Below are 21,212 nucleotides of genomic sequence, written 5' to 3'. Positions count from 1 at the left end.
CTGATCCCCAAGCCCAGCTCTGTGGGTCTGCAGCTCAAGCCCAGGAGTAATTCCTGGCTGCATGCTCCCTCTGAAATAAGAAGACTGAAGCAAATGACAGGAGAGAGCAAAGCAATGGTGTGGGCGTCATCCCTGGAGATAGACGAGCAGTCAGTGGAGCTGAGTGGGCTGCTTGAATGTGAAGTGACCACCACCTGTCACCGAGTCCCACTCCGCCAACTCTTCCCTGCCTCGTGTCATTTAACCCATTAATCCTTAGGGGACACTGAGGTGACAGGGCTGGGACCGGGAAGGACAGAGACATGCCCCCAGCTCTGGGCCAGACCACAGCTTCTGCAACACAGTGGGTCTCTCCGGCCAGTGTGAGTAGCCTGTGGGCGCCAGAATAAATGGTCAGAGGGTTGCGTGTCTTTGGTCATCTCTTGCATAGCTGGGTTGTCAGACCGGTGACCTGGAAGGGGTATTGGCACCAAACCCTTGTTCTTACAGCCAAAGCCAGTTGGTGGAGGGGGTGGTCTCGGGTCTCAGCTGCCCCTAGACAACGGTTTTACTGCAGCCTCTGGGACCTGTAGTAAATAGCATGGTCCTTCCACTTTGCCGCACAAATCCAGCAGACTCCTATGGTCTTACTACCCTCCTGGCCTCAACCAGTCCATTTTATTCTCAATCCCCACCCCAGTTTCTGCCGGTTGGTCACTGCATAGTCACACTCGAGTGGAAAAAACGTGTGATGCTTCTGCCCAGTGCCATTTCAGTGGAGCCTGTTCAGAAGGGGGCAGGCGGAGGTTTCCTGGGAGGTCAAGCGGATGTTCCCAGGGCTGGGAACACCCAGGGTCCCGGGACCGCCAGGGAAGCAGAGCAGAGCCGCACCGAGGCAAGGATTCAACACGAAACGCCTCCCCACCACACAGCAGCACCTCGGCCTACCGCTGCTCAACCACAAGCTGGAAGCCCACGGCCAGAGGCAAGGTCCCACCTCACTGCCCAACTAGCTCAACTTGATCTACAGACGTGGGGTGGGGGCATGATGGGAACATAGGCCCAGGGCACTCCCAGGACCAGAAGAGGCCACCAGGGAGACCTGAGCTGAGAGTGGGGACTCTGACCATATGGCACATGGGCTGGGCTGAAAGGTCTGGAGGCCGCCAAGCGTTGGTCTGAAGGAGAGATTCAGGCCAGCTGCCCTGTTTCAAGTCCCACTCGGCTAAGGCTCGGCCCCTCCTTGCCCCAGGGCTGCAGAGTGGGCTCTCTTCCCGTTCACACCAGCGGGGTCTGTGTGCAGCCCTCTGCGGGGCTGCAGGAATGACCAACACAGGCTCCTGCTCACGGAGAGCTCACAGTCTAGTCACGGAGAGAAAATGCACACACGTGAAGAGCTCCCGGTTCCGAGCGAGCGAGCGGCACAGAGCAGCAGAGGGGCCCGGAGGCAGTGAGGGTCCCCAGTCAGACCTGGGGAGTGAGCCTGGATGGAGGGAGACGCAGGGACGGTGGTGGGGAGGGGAGGCGCCGGCGCTGAGACCCCCTCCTCACCCCGCAGGCCTCACTGCTCATCACTCTGAACCCACTGGAACCCACTGCCAAGGAGCCGAGAGCCCAGCCTGTCCATACATGCTTGCCCAGAAAACACAGACGCCAGAACACGTTCAGAAGAGATGTCAACATCTGAGAGAAGAGTAGGAAGCCAGGGGTCACAGTCAGGTGATGGCACCCACCCCGGCTCAGCGTCACCTTCCTGTCTCTCCCACTTGCCACCAGAGTGTGGCCAGTGGCTGGCACCAAGCCCTCTGGATGGACAGGACAGCCTCTGCCCTCACCATACCCCTGGCACCTGGAATCCTCCTGCCGTGGGGCACTGTGCCCTCTGCCGGGCGACCCGCAGTCCAGCCCCAGGACACAGGGCAGGTGAGGGGTTACCCGGCGGAAGCAACTTGGGCACTGATACAACACACCACACTCACGCTAGAAAAAGCTGGCACTTTTTATTAATGGTAGGTGACTAATAAATACATTACGGCAGCCAATAAATTATTACAATGACTAGAGATTTATTAAACCAACGAGTCACTCTTCTTACAAAATTACAGTTAATATGGGGTGGAGGGGTTGGGGGGGAGCTGGGAGGTGGGACCATTGTACCTAAGAGAGGAGGTTTGCTAAAGAAGGAAGGGGGGTGCCCAGGTCCACCTCTGCTGGGCATGGGGAGGGGAGGACGCAGGGGGACTGAGGCAGAGGAGACAAGGAGGTAAAGGGCCTGGCTGCTCAGGGAGGCGGGAGGAACGGGGGTGTAGGGATGTGGGGGGCAAAGAGGAGAGGACAGACCACAGGACAGCAGTGCCTGTGAGCCGCTGGCTCTGCAGGGAACAGGCTGTGCATTCAGGCTGGTAGTCTGGGTGCATGCGTCCTGGGTGGGCCTTCTCTGCTTCTTCCCTGGGCCAGGCCCTCCCCCAGCAGGGGCCTTCACTTGTTGGGGTGGGATCTGCCTGGAGCCCCAAGTGAAGGCCTTACTTTGCTCCTGGGCCAGAGGGCTGAGACTCGCCTTTCTGGGGGTGGGGGTGGAGTCGGGGGCAGCAGCTCACAGACCCTGTTCCTGACCTGGCTGTCCTGTCAGGCCTCATTGCTGTGGGCGGCTGGACCCTTCTCTCTGTAGGCCTGTGGGCTGACATCGGGGAGACTGGGGGTTGCTGGTCTCTGGCACCCCAGGTTGAATCTCCGGTGGCCCTGGAGCCAGAGCCTCTGGCCTCAGTTCCTGAGAACTGCCAGGCTGTGCCTGAAGGCATCCAGAAGGCTCAGGGAAGGGCAGAGGCCACCAGAGGCAGCTCCATGTGCCCTACCTCTCAGAGAGGGGGCAGGACACTGCCTGGTCTGAAGGAAAGGCCGGGGCCCCGACTGCGGTGGATTTCCTCATCAAAGGCCTGTGCTTGGCCTGCCCTGGGTCAGGCCAAAAGAAGAGGGAGGGGCCAGGAGAGAGGCCGGCCAGAGTGGAGAACCGGCAGGATCACCCACCAGGCAGAAACTGTCACAGGGCAGGGCGGGGTGAAGCCAGGGGATGACCTCTCACCTTGCAGGACTCACCCCGGCAGGAGGGAAGGGCCTGGGCGAGCTGAGGCCTGGGTCCTCCCCGCTGGGGGTTTACAGACAGCCTGGCTGTGGGTGTTCCGGGTAGGGAGGGCACTTGCGGAGTCACAGAGGACCGCTGTGGGGGCAGGGGTGTCTCCAGGTTGTCACTGGGGCGTGGAGCTGGATATGGGGTGGGGGCAGCTGGGAGGTCCAGATACCGGGGTATCCTGGCACCAGATACCGGGGTGGTCATCTGCCCGAGCTGTGCCTCCTGCCTCCACAGTCGGAGCATGTGGCCATGAGCGCCCAAGCTCTAATACTGCCAGAGAGGACAGGGGACCAGGGCGCTAGACCTCTAGTGCTCCGTAGAAGGAGGCCCCAGAACCATACTGTCCGAGCTGTTGGCAAGAGGCCCCGAGCCGTGCTGTCTGCTCAGAGCTGGGGCAGACCCTGCCCCCTCCTCAGGGCAGAGCCCACAGGCTCCACCGAGCCTGTCTGCGGGCCTCGGGCACTGCCCCCTCCAGTCAGGCCAGAGTGCCTTGGGGCCTCTCCCTGTTCTTGGCAGGAAGGCCAAGCGCCGGCTCTTTCCAGGGCAATCGGTACAGGACACAGACGCTGCCCACAGGCATCCAGACAGCAGGTGCAGCCTTCATGGGCTCGGCGCGGGCACCCCTCCCAGATTCAGGTTCCCTTTGGCCTGGTGACTAGAGGCACACAGAGGGCTGAAGCATGGCCTCTGGGGGGCGCACACGGGGCCACCCTGTCTGGTCACTCAAAACACCGCGCCCAGCACCCCCACCCCCACGACGGAGCCGAAACTCATCTGTCACTTCAGGTGCTCCTCCTCAGTCAGGGTGGAGCCGCCTGGGACGATGCGGATGGGAGACGCAGTGGACAGGGAGGAATTTCACCCCAGACACCTGCTTCGTGGGGGCTGTGACTAGACAGCCAGGGACCCCGGGCAGGCCGGGGTCAGAGGGCAGGAACAGCACAAGAAGCTGGGCAGCGCAGAGACAGGGCAGACCACCCAGGGGACGGAGGGGCAGGAAGGCCCCAAGCACCCCGCTCCCCAGCCTCCTAACGCTGCAGGTGGGTGGGCTGGGGTCTGGAGCCCTCCCACCTGCCTGCTGCCCAGGAAAGCTGGTGACCCCCACCTCCAGGACGATGGCCTTAGAGATGGGGCTTGTCAGCTGCTTTTGAGCCTGAGGTCATAGGGTGGACAGAGGGGCATAGTTGGTCATACCCAGGGTGGTGGTGCCCGGAAATAATGGTGATGTTTTCAGCACTGGGCCAGATGGCCTGACAGGTCCGGGCTGCCCACACGGGACATGGAGGCAGTTGGCTCCAGGGGCCTGATCTCTGCCACGACCCAGCACCTGGTACAAGGCACAGCACACAGCAAGGGAGACAAGACCGAAATGGACCTGGGCTGGCAGGGTGGCTCCTGTGGCCTGGATGCCTGGCGAGTTCCCACGAGACCAGGGGCAGCAGCAGAGAGCCAGCTGGGGGACCGGGCTCAGCCACCCCTGTGGGCATTGGGCACTAGGGCAGGTGCCCTGGCTCTCCTGTGCACCACCCAGAATTCTGCCTGTGGGATACAAGAAGCCCAGGGCTCCTGGCTGCAGGGCAGTTGGGGCTGCGCTGGGAGTTCAGGGGTCCTGCCTGACCCAGGACTGAGCAGAGCCCAGTCGGGACCGGAGGAGCAGAGGGCCTGAGGAGGGAGCAGCTGGAGCTGCCTTGAGGGGTAGCCCCTCTCTTCCCATGGGCACGTTTGTCTCCCTAGGCAGAGCCATCATTCAAGGGGCAGAGCCGCCACCCAAGCACATGGGGTGTCTGCCAGGCTATGGGTTGGCAGCATTAGCCAGCTAGGGGCACCCAGGAGAGAGAGGAAGGTGTGTTCACCACCCCAGGCCCGCCAGGGCCTGACTGACCAGGGGTCACCCCACCCTTTTCTGCTCAGGTATCTCAGGAGCAAAGCCCCTCCAAGCGGTCTGAGGACTCTCGGTCCAGAGGAGGGGACTGGGTGTGCGTGGGCCAGGCTGCACCCCTCACAGGGCACGCTAGTGTAGTGGGCCCGTCCACGTGCCCTCCTTTGCCCCCTGAGCTGGCGGGACCCCAAAGGCTGCGAACAGATTCTCCTATTTCTTCACCAAGACAGGAGGAGGCTGGAACGTTGGCTACAGGACCTGTGTCCACACCTCCCCTGGGCCTCCTCCACCCCAGGATCTCCAGTCCCCAGGCCCCCGGTGGCCTCGGCAGGTTTGCACTGGATTCACCCTGAATTCAAGACAAAAAAGCACATCTGCTCACACTCCAGAGTGGCCACCTGAGACCTGGCTGAGGGGAGAAGCAGAGGAACTACCCCGGCACCTGCAAAGGTGGGGTGTGAGGCCCCCACGGCAGTCAACACAAGTGCCACTTCCCCTGGGCCTCCCCCCACCATGGCCTTCCCCCCAGACTTCTGTCCAGGCACCGCGGGACTCGACCCTTCCCACTACCCCCCACACACTCTGCAAGAAGTCAGTCTCAGAAGCATTTGCAGACCTATGAGAGTCAGGGGTGGGGGTTCCCCAGGAGGGTATTGGGGCGTCCAGAGAAGGAAGGACTGGCGTCCGGGAGCGGAGATCCAAGGGGAGGAGGAGCACTGGCTGAGGCCTGAGCACCCCCAGACCCCCAAACGGCTGGTGGGTGGCCTGGTCCCACCCTGGCTTTTTGGTGACGGCGCTGCCCTCGACCAGAGAGACCCCAAGAAAAGCTAAGCAGTGGCTCCCACAGCCCCCACCCCGGCACAGCCTCAGATGACAGGAGGAGACCCCAAAACTTCGAGCGTGAATCACCACACGTAGAACACACACCCACTCTGGGCTGGACGGCGGCCTTGACCCCACAGCCCTCTCCCGCAGGGAAAACACCCACAACGACGAAGCAGAGGCTGGCGAGGTGCCCATCACGGCAGGTGTGGGCACTCGGCATCCCGACCAGCCCCGTTACCACGTGTTCTGGTGTCTGGGGCCAGGGTGGCCGTGGAGGGCGCTTCCTGTCCACCCCCCCGGTGCCAGCCACTGGTCCTTCCTTGTTGAGGGCAGAGAATGGGCTGGGAGGTGGCTGAGTGAGGGCTCCAGGGTGGGCTGGGGCAGCAGGGTGGTGGGCGGCTGGGCAGCAAGGCCGGGGCTCAGTAGAGGCCACAGCCCCGGAGGTTTTTGGCGATGATGACGTCCGTCACGGCATCAAAGACAAACTGGATGTTGTTGGTGTCGGTGGCACAGGTGACATGGGTGTAGATCTCCTTGTGGGCGGACTTGTTCTTGCTCTCATACTGGGCCTGGATATAAGCCACGGCTTCTGTGAAGGAGTTGGGGCCTGTGGGAGAGACCAGGTCGGGAGCTGGTGAGGCGAGGCCCCCACCTGGGTGCCAGCCAGGCCACAGGCCAGGGAGAGGACACCGGGGGCCCCTTAGTGAGTCGCCTGCAGGAGGAACCTAACAACAGCTTGGTGCAATCAACAGTGGGCTATCAAATCAAGTCTGCGGCTCATGTCCAGTTTAAAAACAACGAAGGAAGTGAGAGTGCAGACCTCACTGAGCCTCACTGGCACTAAGGGTGGGGTGCTGTTTCACAGAACTCCTGTTTCAACTTTTATAGATGCACTTACAGGTTCCTGATGCAAACATGCTTCCTTTCTGGGGGTCCTGCCCAAAGAAGCCTGAACCAGCGCTCATAGGGGATCAGAAGTCTGCCAGCCCCTGCAGGCTGTCCTCTGCCAGCGGTCACTCCTTGGAGCAGACAGGTATGCCCCCGCCCTTGGCGGCTGCTGGGCAAGCTGGGTGGACACTCAGCAGCACCTGTGAGCTTCCCTGGCCTTCTTCCTCTCATCCCCTCCTACCTCCTTCTCATGTCCACCTTCCAGGGATGAAGAACTGTCTGGCTCCCTGACTTGCTGCCACACGACTCTGTGGGGTTTCAGGAGAACAGCTGCTGTTCAGGGAGGAACAGAAGGGACTCCTGGCTTTGCCCGAAGCCTCCACAGGCCCAGGCAGGGTGGCCAGACATGCCGAGGGAGGGAGGGAAGGGGCTGGGTTTGGAGCTGCAGTGCAGACCAGAAACCTAGGAGGGGCACGCCTGCGGGGACGGGGGTACCTAGCCCCTTGGCACAGGGGCACAGACCACCAGGCCTGGCCTGGAGGGCCTACTAGACCACAGCTCTTTCCTAAATCTGGGCTGGAGGTGAGGGAGAGGGTCCCTGGGACCTCGTCAGCACCAAACCGGCCTTGGTGACTTACCCCCTTGCTCCTACTGCCCCGTGGGCCAGTCTTTGCCACCTAGGGCAGGATGCATGGGCCCTCCACAACTCATATGTGACTAAACAGAGGCCGACTGGTGTGTGCTCAGGGTGCTGAGCCTGGCCCGCCTCTGGCTGTGTGCTGCTGGGGTCTGGCCTTGGGGGGCCGTCAGTCTAATCTCGAGGAAGGGAAGAAACAGTGAGCTGCACCACTTGCCCAGTTCTGGGCCATGGCCCCCATGTCTCCATGGGGAATTGGGGTTCAGCCTGGAGGCTCCCCTACCAAGCTGGGACTCTGACTCCCCTTGTGCTCTCCAGGTTGTGGGGCTGGGCAGGCTGGAGATGCCCACTTCTGCTTCCACCTGTCTCTCTGACCAGGCCCTGGCCATCCTGAAGAGCCAGTGGGCTATTCCAGCCACGCTGCTGCTCCACGGGGGCCTGGCCAGGCTGCCCACCCACCCACAGCCAGGTGACCCTGCTGCAACAGTGACAAAGGTGGCCTCCGTCGGCCACAGCATCCTCTGCAGGGAGGTGTGATTAGGACCCCTCATGAGGCTCTCGCATCCAACAGGCTTTCTGACTCATAGCTACCCATCTGGGGGTGCCCTCAGGGTACTGCTCAGTTGTAATCACAGTCACAAAAGGGTGTTCAGTGAGCACTTACTATGCGTCCACTGCCATGCTAATAAGCTCCTTCCTGCTCACTTTGTCCTCCTGGCAACTCTGGGAGGAAGGAATCGATAATCATGGTGATTACCCATCTCAAAGATGTGGAAATCGAGGTTCTGAGAGGTTGTGTAACCTGCTGTGAGTGGCAGAGTGGGGGCAGGAACCTTGGGATGTCTGATTTAAAGCCCCATCTTCAAAAAAAAAAAGCCCCATCTTCACCCCAGCATCATCTTGGTGTTGCCGCTGTACTGACAGCCTCTACTTACAGACAACCAAGCTGAGGTGCAGAGGCTGCCAGGGTCAAGGGCTTGTAAATGGCTAAGCCAGGATTCCAGCCCTGCTTCCCCGGACTAGGAAGCCCAGCTGGCTGCCCCGGGCCTCTCGCTGCAGGATGTTGCAAGGAGGCAGGGGACCTGCCTTCGGTTCTGTGCTGGATCCTCTGGGGCAGAGCCCGGTGCGTCTGCGGCGCACGGTGAAGGGGGTCTGAGAGCCCCTGCAGTCCCAGTGGGGAGCGGCTGTCTCTACCTGTGTACTCCGGAAAGCAGATGGTGAGCGGAGACTTCTTGATCTTCTCTTCAAATATGTCCTTCTTGTTAAGAAACAGGATGATGGACGTGTCCGTGAACCATTTGTTGTTGCAGATGCTGTCGAACAGCTTCAGCGACTCGTGCATGCGGTTCTGCAACAGAGCGGAGGAGAGGCGAGTGAGGCCTGTGCGGCGCCCGGGGCCTGGACCCACCGCGGCCAGTGACACAGCGGGACAAGCAAAGGGACGGTCCGCCAACACGGCTGAACACACCACCAGGGACAGAGACGCGAGGACCCACAAGGACACGGACCTGGTCCCTGCTGCATTCCACACGTGGGTGGGGTGGGGGTGGAGCAGGGGACAGGACAGGGTGGGGGAGCACTGCCCCTTCCCCGAAGAGGGCTGACCCGGGCGGGGGCAGTGAGGTCACCGGAGGGACTCCAGCCCACCACAGAGAGGACATGCACCATGCACGCGGGGACGCCATCCTCCACATGTCCACGCGGGACCGTGGGGCATGCAGACGGCTCTATAGTGGGCCTCGCTCGGCTTCACCAGCGGGGGTGGGAGGATGCACGCATTCAGTTGGGAAACATTAACCGAGGACAGAGGGATCCTCGCATTAATCCAGAGTTGGAAGCAGACACCAGGGGGACAGCGTCGGGGGAGTGCTCTTGCTGTGGCCTTGGTCTAGTTGGGGACCAGGTGGGTTGCCTGGGCCGTGGCTGGGCTGGGGGTGGCTCTGTGTGAGCTCCTTATCGAGACTTTTCCCAGTAGAGGGGCCAGAAGAACCCCAAGATGAAAGCCAGCAAAACAGATTAAAACAGAGAGGAAGATAAAAAACCCAGAAAACATGAGAGAAGAAAAGAGAGGGGGGAAAAAAAACCCCCAAATCAGTTCAACCAGTCTCAGGCCAGGAACTCAAAGCCGGTCCATCTGGAGGGCCCCCTGGGGCAGGCTCCAGAGACCACGGCCGCCCGGGGGCTGTGGACCGTGTGGCTGGAGATGGAAGGCGAGGTGGGGCGTACCAGCCTAGGCCGGCAGGTGAGGAGAGTGGGACGCGGGAGTAGGGGCAGGCTTCACAGCAAAGTCACCCGGCGGTGCCCTGGGAACCTGCTGCTTTCAACTCTTAGCTGACAGTCTCAGCTAGAAGGAGGCGCTTCATACCTGCCCGAATTGCAGCGTGTCTCAGAATCTGCTCATGGGTTTGGCCTTGGTTTGGCAAGTTAAGGCCCTGCAGGCGGCGGTGACGGTGCTGCTGCTGAGAAGTTGTGGCAGGTGAGGCCCAGGGCCGCGGGGGTCCGGGCTGTGGCGGGCACGGTGGCCGGCTGGTGGGCAGGCAGCCACCAGCCCCACGGCTCCTGGCCAAGCTCCAGGAGCCCCCAGACACCTTTTCTCAGGCAGCCCCAATTCTCGCCCTCTACCTCCGGCCTGGGACGGCGGGGCAGGGCCGACCAGAGAGGAAGGTGGGCGACCAAGGACAGGTCAGCGGCTGGAGCTCTTGCTCCCGGGGGCAGCACAGGCGAGTCCCACCATCTGGCCTCGAGTGGTGCTCCTGGGCAGAGTTGTGTCGCAGCTGCTGTCTGCTGCGTGAAGGGTCCCGAGCGAGCGCAGGCACTCTGAAAGCCCCCAGCCCCAGGAGTCCTCAGAGCCACCCAGAGGCCGCTCGCCGTGGGCTCCGCTTTCTAGAGGAGCAGGTGGAACGGCTGCCACGCCCCACGGTGCCAGTGGGGCTAGACCCCGGGCTGCGTCCACCTGGCCCTGGACACACCGGCGTTTGCTCAGCTCCAGGGCACTGTTCTCACGGGCACCATGGCAAGGAGCTGCCTCTGCGGGCTCTTGTTGAGGGGCGAAGCCAATGCCGGAGCCCTGGAGAGGCTGCTGTTCTCTCCCAGGTGGAAAGGAACCGAGAAAGAGCCCATCTGCAACCCCACATGCTGTGGCTTCCCCAAAGTCCTCGGAACCAGCCTTTGTGAAGAAAGGCAAGGAAATGGGGGAGAAGGAGCTGAGGGAGAGCATGGGAGAGAGACAGTGAAAGCAGGAAGGCGAGGAGGAAGGCGCTCCAGAACGGGCCCTGCTCCAGAGCGAGAGCTGGTGAGGAGCTGACAGAGGCTGGTGGGCCGGCAGACCAGGAAGGCCGTCTGAGCATGAGGCCCGGCACCTGCTGGCTTCACTTGAGACCCGCGGGACACAGAGCTTGGGACCCCGTGGCTGCCAGACCCGCTCCGACGTCCTCTGCTCTGCCCATGCTCGGGAGGCCAGTGCGCACCCCTTCCTGAGAGGGACTTGGGACTTGGGACTGAGCAGGGTGGGTCTCCAGGAAGAGGCCTAGGGCCCTCAACACTCTAGTGCTTGGTTTTCTTTCAAACTCACAGCAGGATTGGCTTCCTGCACCAACCCTGTTTCCCACTCCCAGGCATAGCAAGGAGAAAAGATGAACCAAATGGAGCTCAGATCACAGGGTGGCCAGGCAGACTGTGAACAGTGGGTCCAGAAGCAGGGTCAACAGTGATCAGTGAGAGATGTGCCGGGGTGGCCCCTGCGCGCGGTGCCTTGTGGGGGGCGGCAGGAGCCGACCTGGGCTTCAGGATGGTCAGTGGGTCCAGGCCTGGGGGTCTCAGACACCACAGCTCCTGAGGCCGCTGAGAACAGTGCCGGCGTTAGAAAGAGCTGCACAGCTGGAGTCCCAGAGCCTTGCCCCGGAACAAGGCAGGGTTTGTGGGGCTCCGCTAACGCCCTGCTCAGAAGTGTTCTGGGGACCAAAGGAGAAAGGGCGAGGTGGACAGGCCAGCACGCAGCACGAGTCCTGATGGTCCACCCGGCCAGTGGCTCTGGCCCCATCTGCCCACGGCACCGTCACTGCATAACCCCGACCCCTCAGAACGGCGGCGCCTCCTCCCCTAGCACCACACACCAAAGCCCAGCAGACCTCGGTAGCAGCCCCGTGGGACCAGCGGACAGGACCAATGATGAGACAGACCCGGAGAGAAGACAGCCTTGCTCAAGGCCCACCGTGATGAGCCCAGTCCCAAAACCTCAGTGCCAGGGGTCTGTCCCTGACTGCATCACACACAGGAGATAACGATCGCCAAGGATGTGACCCCACGGCCCAGAAGCCCCACCTCAACGGATGCTTGTCTCCTGAGACCCCACCAGGCCCACCTCTCTGTGGGCAGCTCAGGGGGCACCCGGCTCAGGACAACCCCCAGGGACAACACGACCACCAGCCCAGTGCTGCTAAGCCAGAGACGGTTCCAAGTCCTTGAAGATTCTCACCCCACTGCCCACGCCCCACCAGGCAGGTATGATGGTTACACCCCTAAGACAGAGAGGGTGCTCCCTGAATCTAGCAGCAAACCAGGGCCAGGCCCAGAGAAAGGCAGCACCCACTGCAGGTGAGGGCCCCGCTCTGAAGCCAGCCTGGCAGTTCTCCGAGGCCCCAGACTGAAGACGCAGTGATGGAAGGTGCGAACCCAGGCTGTGCCCCCCACCCCATCACTTACCATGAGCCCTAGCCCACTGCTCAACCCTCTGCCAGCCCTGTCCACTGCTCAGGGAGGGCTGCTGGGGCTAAGAACTGCTATTTCTGTCTTACATACATTCTTGCTTGACTGCACCCTGATTTCATTTAGGATTTGCTTAATTTGGCTCTGGCCTGACGGCCTCTGCGTCTCCGCTGTGTTTACTGAAGAGACCCTTGCTGCCTGAGCCCCGGTGTCGGCACACAGGCTCTGAGCAGGGGGCCCGCGGCTGCCTTCACTGCATCAGCATCATGAGGCACCTGGCCGAAGTCAGGACAGAGGTGAAAACAATCTAGCCAGCGACGGAACCCCCAACCATTGCAGCCGGCTCCACCCGAGAGCCACTGTGGGCCGCTGAGGCCGGGCGGGCCGGGGCCACTCACCGTGGTCTCGTCTTCGTGGAGCACCTGGTCGTAGCCGCTGAGCGCGACGCAGAAGATGATGGCCGTGACGTCCTCAAAGCAGTGAATCCACTTCTTGCGTTCAGACCGCTGGCCCCCGACGTCAAACAGCCTGTCGGGCAGACAGGGAAGCTGGGGATGGGGGGTAGGGAGACCCCAGCAGGTATGGGGACACTGGTCGAGCTGAGGGGTGGGGGAAGAAGGCTGCTGTGCACACAAGCCTCCCGATGAGCCTTGCTCCAGGCTGAGGGCTGAGCATGGCATCCTCGGGGCAGGATGGCCATCACTGCTCTGTCCCAGGACAGGGCGGTGCCCCCCACAGTGACGCCAAGACCTGCCCCTGTTTCTGAGGGCTGTCACTGAGGGGTGACCTCAGCTGGACATGCCTTTGCGAGGTCCCCCTCTCTGGGAGATATGCACATCCTGCCCCTGGCTTTCTGAACATGTCTGTTTGCGTCTGTGGTCTGTGGAAACCGCAGAGCAGCCTGGGAGGGACAGAAGGAGGCGGGCAGGGACCTGCAGCTCCCACATGGAGGGACAGTGAGGCAGCAAGGGGTTAAATGCCAGGGTGCCGGCAGGAGCTGGGGTGAGACCAGGGTCTGTCTGCAGACAAAGCCTCTGCTCTGTGCCCTCCTTCCCTCACCCCTTCTCAGACACCATCCCCCGGGGGCATGAGAGCTGTCAGGGGAGATGGTGGCAGAGGGGCTTTGGTCCTGGAAGTGCGAGGTCAACCTCACATCTAATGCCCTGAGTGAAGATCCCAGGCCTGATGCACAGATGCTGAAGTGGGCTGGGCCCCGACCCACCGATAGAGGAGAGCAACTGCAGGCCGGAGCCCATAGCGGGCCTGGAGCAAGGACACAGGTCCGGTCCTCGTCCTGTCACTGCCTCCCTTGGACCCTGCTTCTCCATCTGAAATGCTGGGCCCGGATGACGGCCTCTGAGGCCCCTCCACAGCACGTACTCTCAGCTGCTGCGGGCTGGGTGCTCCCAGCCCAGCTCCACACCCTCTGTCCCGAGGAGTGAGTGGGAGAGACTGAGGGACTAGGGTTCAGGGGCATCTTGTGGGGCTGCCTGGCCCATCCCTGCCTTCCTCGGGTTCAGGGGAGGCCTCAGGTAGCCTTGCAGGGATGGAGATAGAACCCCAGCCCTCTGTCTGTGTGGGAGCAGGCGGGGGCTGGGCCTCAGGCTGGGCAGGACCAGGCAGCGCCCTCACACGGGTCTACTGGTCTACTGTCCCGGCCATCCTGGCTTCTCCTCTTGTTCCACCCGACACCCAGAAACCACACCTGGGAGGCAGGTGGAGGCAGCTAGGGGCACCCAGACCTCAGGGAATGCAAGATGCCCCAGGTGGTGCTGGCAGGTCCCTGGCAGGACCTATGGTGCTCAGACCCTGGGCCTGAGCTGTGTTCTCTGCTCAGGACCAGACTTGCTCCTCCAGGCCTCAGTTTCCCCTATGTATCCGGAGAGGGCAGGCCAGCTGATCTCTAAGCCCTTTCCAGCTCTGAGATGACATGGGTCCTTGGGTTGCTTGGGTTCACCCGCTCTTATTCCCCACGCCTCCACATCTTCAAAGACCACCTGGGTGATCCACCGTTCTCCCCCTCAGAAGTCACGCAGCGATAGGACTCCCCTCCTCTGTTCACTTGAATCCTCCCTATTCCTCAGAGCCCCACTCCAGGAAGGCTCTCTGCTCACCGCAGCCCCCGACCTTAGTGGCAAAGAGGCACAAACACAGGCCCCTCCTCTCATCCAACTGCCTGTCCCAACTGGAGAGCTCCCTGAGACAGGAATGCTCCAGACGAGCTGAGGTTGAGAGGCAGGCGTCACCCGTGTCTTAGCATCTTCTCCAGGGTCGGGGAGTCTCCCTGGGCCTCACCTGAAGTGGAGGTTCTTGAACGTGAAGTGGGTTTCTACGATGCCGGTGGTTTTGACCCTGGTTCGGAGGATGTCCTGCTCAGTGGGCTGGTAGTCGGTGGCTCCGATCCGGTCCAGGCTGTCCAGGTAGCTGGGGATGGCAGCACACAGGGACCGTCAACCAGGTGTGGGCACTGCCCTCCCCGAGCGCCAGCCTCAACCTGGGCCAGGGAGGGACGGCACCACCCATCCAGGGCCAGGCGTGGGGCGGAGCTGAGGAAGAGAAGCTCACGTCCCGGCCTCAGGCGCTCAGAGCCTCTAACTCAGACCAAGGGCTTCGCGCATGGTTCCAGGCTCGCTCAGACAAGGTCAGACTTTTCAATGAGACCAACATGTTTATGAGCTTCCCAGGTGGTGCTAATGCTAAAGAACCTGCCTGCCAATGCAGGAGACATAAGAGATTCGGGTTCGATTCCTGGGTCGGAAAGATCCCCTAGAGAAGGCATGGCAACCCATGCTAGTATTCTTGCCTGGAGAATCCCATGGAAACCTGGTGGGCTACAGTCCATAGGCTCCCAAAGAGTCAGACATGAATGAAGCAACCTAGTATGCACACACATGTTTATAACACTGTCTGTCCTTTCTTCATCTTAAAATAATAATGGGCAGTAGTTAGATTCCAGTCTTTTTGTGCATTATCATGTTTCTCCCTTAATTTCTTGAGGTAAATGTATTATTTCCTCAATTAGAAAACTCAGGTTTTCTAATTAAGGTGAGTGCCTGGCCCAGTCGTAGTCAGGGGTTGGGATCCCACCTCCTAACAGTACCCTGAAGTGCTTCCCAGAGGCCCTCTGCACCTCCGCCTACCTCCTGCACACCTCAGGTTTACCAGGGGGCTGTCGCTTCTTCCCATCTGGTGTTCCTGGGAGGGAGGTCCAGAAGCCACACAGCCAGGCAGGGTCAGGGCCTTGCTGGGACCTAGGCCTTCGGCAGCAGGGCCCCTGCCATGCCATCACTTGCCCTGGAGACAGACCAGGCCTCTGCATTTGGCCCTCCAAGGCCACACACTGGGAAGGCTTTAGGGGTTGGTACGGGTTAAGGTTTGAACCCTAAGCCAGGCTGGGATCCAGGAAACCAGGAAAGAAGGAGATTGGTCAGATTGGCAGGAAGATTCAATGACCCACAGGGCCAATGAATGGACTACCCACCCCTGTTCGGGGAGAGTCACACACAGCCCATGGGGAGCAACCTCAAGGGTCTGAGTCATGGCATGACGTGGGAGTCTCAGGCTGTGCACAGAGGGGCTGAGCTTCATCAGCACCCACCCTAGATTCCCCTGGCAGGGCTGACTCCCCAGCTTGTGGATGTTCGCAGGGCTGGGAAGGGCAGATGCCTCCACCAAGGAGGGTGTCCACTGGTAAACCAACAATCCAGGCTGCCTCAAATCCTTGTGAGAATGCTAAGTAAACATAGCCAATGGTGGGTCCTCGGTTCAGGGAAGGTGAGCTTGAAGCCACACTCCTAGAAAGAGGATGACACTTGCTGGGGGGTCAAGGCTGGGTCTGCCCGACTCCAGAGCCTATGATCTTAGGCAGGCCTCCAGGCCTCCTCTCCGCCGTGGAAGGAGGGAGGCTGATATGGCAGAGCAGACCTGAAAGCTCTGGCCGCCATGAAGCCTCCTCACCAGGCCCATGGGCATCTGGGCAGTCTCTGACCTCAGTCTGAAGCAGATCCTCCCAACCTCTCTGTACGTGCCCCTCCCCTGCCCCCACTGTCTCTGCCCAGAAGCGGTACTGGTTTCAGGAGCCTCCTCTTGTCATCCCCAGCTGGAGACCTGGGCTGGGAGCCTCTGGTCTTGGCCCCATCCCAGCTGGAGAACTCTCTTTTAGGCAGACAGCCTGGCCCTGTCTCTCTGCTGGCTGAGCCTCACACAGGGAGGCGGCCACGGGAGGGCAGAGGGTGCTCAGGGGACTGTGCACCTACTGTGTCTACTGCCTGCCGACTGTCCTGGGTGCTGTGGGGGCACAGGCCCCACCTCCCGGAGCCTCTGTTCCTGGGTGTGTGTGCAGGAGGTAATTAACAGAGAAGTAAGCTGTGCAACATGTCAGGAGGTGCTAAGTGTCAGGAGGGAAGACTCAGGCTATCAGGAGAGGGAGGCCGGCTGGGGTCGCAGTTTGATATCAGGTGGTTAGTGAAGGTGCGTGGAGCAGGGCAACAGACGGAAGGCATGAGGGATGAGCTTCTCGCGGTCGAGCCAAAGGACTGGTGGGCGCAGAGGCCATGCCCGCTGTGGAGGAGGAGCTGGGCCTGCAGGCACTGGACAGGAGTCGGGGCGAGGCTGTGCACGGGGCAGGGTGGGGCAGGCAGCTAGCAGTGAGGCTGGAGCAGGTGACGGAGGTGAGGGCACAGCGCGCAGGCCCCCGAGGTCAGTGTGAGCGCCTGCGCGTTCACTCTGGAAGGCTCTGACCAGAAGGGTGCTTTGCCAGTCACACCTTTAGTGGGGACCTGGGTCTGGGGAAAAATGATCCTCCCAAACCATGGAACTAACTACCTTTTACAGCCCTGGCTGGCACGTGCTTGGGTTTCTGGGCTTCCGGAACCCGTCTCAGAGCCATCGTTCAGAGGGGAGAGGGAGTGTCAGCTGTGTTCAAAGACCCACAACAGAGGGAGACCTTGGCTGGATGGTGTCCCCTCACCCTGAGCCCTGGAGCCTCCCAGTAACGTGAGAGGCAGGCTGGCCTGCCCCCCATGGCTGGGCGGGGACACTTGGTGACTGGGCTCTGGGCCTTAGGGAGCTGCTCAAACTGTCTAGTGTGTGAGAGAGAGAGTGTGTGTGTGTGTGTGTGTGTGTGTGTGTAAGAGGGGTGTGTGAGGTGTGTGTGTGTATGTGTGGTGTGTATGACTAGGGTGTGAGTGTGTGTGTGTGAGGTGTGTGTGTAAGGTGTATTTGCATGGGTGTGAGGGGTGTGTGTGTGTATATGTGTGTGGGGTGTGTGTGTGGTGTGTATGTCTAGGGTGTGAGTGTGTATGTGTGAGATCTATGTGTGTGTGAGGTGTATGTGCATGTGTGTGTGGGGTTTGTGTGTGTGTGTGTGGGGTATGTGTGTGAGGTGTATGTGACTGTGTGTGTGGTGTATATGTCGGGTGTGAGAGTGTGTGTGTGTGAGGTGAGTGTGAGAGTGTGTGGTGGGTATGTCTAGGGTGTTAGAATGTGTGTGTGAGAGGTGTGTATGAGGTATGTGTGAGAGGTATGTGTGTGTGAGGTATGTGTGAGAATGTGTGTGTGTGAGGTGTATGTGAGAATGTGTGTATGTGTGAAAGGTGTGTGCATTGTGTGACGTGTGTGAGAGGTGTGTGTGTGTGTGTGAGGTGTGTGTGTGTGAGGTATGTGTGAGAATGTGTGTGAGAGGTATGTGTGTGTGAGAGGTGTGTGTGTGTCATGTGTGTGAGAATGTGTGTGAGAGGCGTGCGTGTGTGAGGTATGTGTGTGAAAGGTGTCCGTGTGTGACGTGTGTGAGTGAGAGGTGTGTGTGTGAGGTATGTGTGAGAATGTGTGTGAGAGGTATGTGTGTGAGAGAGGTGTGTGTGTGTGAGGTGTGTGTGTGTGAGAGGTGTGTGCATGTGTGACATGTGTGTGAGAATGTGTGTGAGAGGCGTGCGTGTGTGAGGTATGTGTGTGAAAGGTGTGCGTGTGTGACGTGTGTGAGAGGTGTGTGTGTGTGAGGTATGTGTGAGAATGTGTGTGAGAGAGGTATGTGTGTGTGAGGTGTGTATGTCACCCAGAGCTGTGCCAGGCGACAGCTCTGTTAGGCCTTTCTCTCCCTTCGTCACAACAAATCTACTTTGAACTGCTTTACCTTTCAGGCCCCAGCTCTGTCAGAAGACGAGAGCTAGCAGCTAAAACTGCAACAGCAAAGCAACCCGGGACCAGAAGGTGTTCGAGGGCCTTCGGAACCTGCCTGCGGGCCCCCCGCCCTCCGCAGAGCCCGGTCCCAGAGAGCGGAGGGCCGTCTCCTCGGCTCACCTGGGGGAGTTGACAAGTACTCACTCAAGTGTCTCATTTCAATTTACCAAGGTAACCACCAGAGGAACTAAAGATAACCCTGTAACTAGCCAAACACTGGGGGTGGAAGTGGAGAAGAGTGAAGGAAGGAAGGAAGAAGGATGGAAGGGGCGGGGAGCTAAATTCCTCAGTTTTCACAGCTGCGGCCATTAAACACCATGGAGAGCTGGCAGGTCAGGTTTTCTGGACATCGCTGGGACAAATAAACAGAGATAGTTAACAGTGAGAGGGGGCAGGCCTGGGAGGAGGAGACCACTATGAATTTTATACATTTCCATACTGTTAAAAAAAATTTTTTTTTGCAATGGACTGATATTATAGCTAGTTAAGTGGCAATCATTTAAGTGGCGGGCACGATTTGATGTCCTGAGGTGCCCCTGAGGGTAGTGGGGGGATGGGAAGGGTCTGGACTGAGGCTGAGCAGGGGGCAGGGAGTGGGAGAGGAAGGGGGCCCCTCTCCAGGCCTGACTGGCTGGGGGTTGGGGGGACACCTGAGTTGAGATCTATGATTTGAGTGCACAGAGAGAGGCGTGGACTTGAGCCTCTGGGCTCACATCCCTGCCACCAAGGTGTCCTGGGGGCTCATCAGGGACTGGGGCCTGGGTCACTACCACCTGGGACTCACAGGACACACGCGCCTGCCCCCGGGACAATCGAGGTGTGTAGAGCGGGGAAGACAAGCCCCTGGTTTACCAGATGTCCTCACGGTCAGTGGCCACGTTCCAGTGTCTGTTAGTGAAGGCTGCCTTCTCGGCACCAGCCTCCTCGACATCAGCACCATGGAGACCAGCGTTTCTTACTCTCGGTGCTACTGACACTGTGGGTGTGGTATTTCTTTGCTGTGGAGGCTGCACGATGTATCTCTAGGAAGTCAGCAGCATCCTTGGCCTCTACCCACCAGATGCCGGTACCACTACCCTCGTCAGGACAACTGAAAACCTCTCCAGACATTGCCGGTGTGTCCTGGGGGGCAAAGGCGCCCTGGTTAAGAGGAGCCTGAGCGGATCAGTGTCGGAGTACGTGTGTCCTAACGCAGTGGGGTTTAAGCCCAGAGGTGTCCAGTGTCTGTAAATGTGGGAGAGTTTCCTGAAAGCTGGAACGCAATCCCAGTGTCTTAAAACAGAGCACACATCTCTGACCACTGAGAACCATTCCCTGGAGCCCCTGATCCAGGGGCCACGGACATGTAAACCTCCAGATGCCTGGAGTGACTAGGCTGCAGTGGGCAGTCATGTGACTGACCCCGCGGTCACAGGAAGGGCCACCTCTCTGCCCTCCCCTCTCTTACCCACCCGCTCTCTCTGGCTTTCAGTGCTTCACCCCCCACTTCTTCCCTGCCCTGGGGGTCGCTCCCTCCCCTCTGTCCTCTACTTCTCCTTATTAGTTGTAATGCAGTATTGAAGTGTATGCCTGACTGTTTATTTCACTTTTCTGATGGGTTACATTTTCCTTATTTTTAAAGATAGAGGAATGGAAAGCCTATTATTTTCTCAAAATGAAAACCATGTAAGTTATTTTCTGCCTATGTTACCCTTGATTTGTACTTACGGGGTCAAGGATTCTCCAGGGGGAAAAAAAGGTGGCTTCACTAAAAACCTTCCTTCTGGTGCGGCCCGGCCCGCTCCAGGGCAGGTGGGTGATGGCCCTGGCCCTCTGGGAGCCCTGCTGGTGGCTATCTCTAGTGTCCCCCACTTCCCTGGCCTCCTTCTCATCCTGGGGGGGCGGGGGATGGGCAGGAGGCGATGCCCCTTCTTCCTTCCTGACACACAAGGCAAAGTATCTCACAGCGGTTTCAACCTCAGCCCAGGACGCCTCCTTGCCCCACAGCCCCCACCCCCAGACCCTTCCACGCCACATCACTGCCCCACTGGTGGCCTCCCGCCTGCCCAGGACACTCACTATTTGGCAGAGTCATTGAGCTGATACTCCCGGGACCTGTTGAAGCACTCCTGGATCCCCGAGTCGCCCCAGAGTCGCATCATGGCGGAGAGCAGCTCTGGAGAGAAGGGCTCCGTGTCTTCCATCCGACTCACCACGTCACACACCATCTTGGCGTCGGCCTGTGAGGAGATGAGGACACGGACAGAGTCTTTTATTTGTGGGCACAGCAATGATCACTGTCGGTGACCCCACTCTTGAGTCCTTTGAACCCTGCCACCCTCCAAGAAAGCAAAGAGAGACAGACATCCCCCTCCCCCGCAGGCCATGGCTCATGGCTCAGGAAGTGAGCAGGAGGTGGAAATCTGCAGGTGGCCTTTGGGGTGGGAAAGACATGAAGGAAGGGGTCAACACCTGGAAGGCGCATAGCTGACAAAAGATTCTCTACCAAAGTGCTTGTGTGCATGCTAAGTTGCTTCTGTCGTGTCCGACTCTGTGTGACCCCATGGACTGCAGCCTGCCAGGCTTCTGTGTCCATGGGTCTCTACCAAGGTATGTGGGGGGCAAAGCCTTCCGTGGAAACTTTCAGAATCGAGCTGTCCAGCTCAGTAGCTATCCACGCATCAGGGCCTGTCTAATGCAGCAGGTCAACATGAAGGTGCAGGCACTGTCCCCTCCTGCCTGCCTGCCCTGGGAAGGAAGCTGTAACTGGCCTGGAGGCCAGCAGGCCATGCCCATGATGCCAGCCCAGACCCAGCTCCCTAGGGTCAGTGTCCCACAGACCCCAGCCCTCAGACTCCCAAGTCTCCCACCAGGAAAGCCTGGGTCCCGGCCCCTCTCCAGCACCTGAGCCTCTCCTGCGGGCAGCCACCGGAAAGCTGGCCCTGGGACCCAGGTGCTGAGTGCCTTAGGCAGGCAGTGACTCAGGGAGGCAGGGGTGGGTGAGCAGGGGTGGTGCC

The 21,212-nt window shown here is 60.0% G+C and overlaps 1 protein-coding gene across 4 annotated transcripts in view; it reads right to left on the bottom strand.

Annotated features, from left to right (window-relative positions):
• Positions 1 to 21,212, bottom strand: part of GNAO1 (G protein subunit alpha o1) — a 176,704-nt gene that overhangs the window by 6,542 nt on the left and 148,950 nt on the right. For 2 of the 4 annotated variants that reach the window (XM_070451283.1, XM_020892757.2), the window contains exons 4-6: positions 20,275 to 20,435; positions 14,335 to 14,463; positions 12,438 to 12,567 (exon numbers count right to left, since the gene is read on the bottom strand). In XM_070451283.1, coding sequence (XP_070307384.1) covers positions 12,438 to 12,567; positions 14,335 to 14,463; positions 20,275 to 20,435 — 420 coding nt within the window. Of the gene's footprint in view, positions 1 to 1,954; positions 6,418 to 8,002; positions 8,059 to 8,529; positions 8,684 to 12,437; positions 12,568 to 14,334; positions 14,464 to 20,274; positions 20,436 to 21,212 lie in introns of those variants that run through there. The other 2 variants (XM_020892758.2, XM_020892759.2) reach the window with 2 other exon arrangements.

The sequence above is a fragment of the Odocoileus virginianus genome, chromosome 20 (assembly GCF_023699985.2).
Source record: "Odocoileus virginianus isolate 20LAN1187 ecotype Illinois chromosome 20, Ovbor_1.2, whole genome shotgun sequence".
In the NCBI taxonomy this organism is placed as follows: domain Eukaryota; kingdom Metazoa; phylum Chordata; class Mammalia; order Artiodactyla; family Cervidae; genus Odocoileus; species Odocoileus virginianus.
Note: the sequence above shows the minus strand (reverse complement) of the source record. Positions and strands in the feature narration are given on the sequence as shown.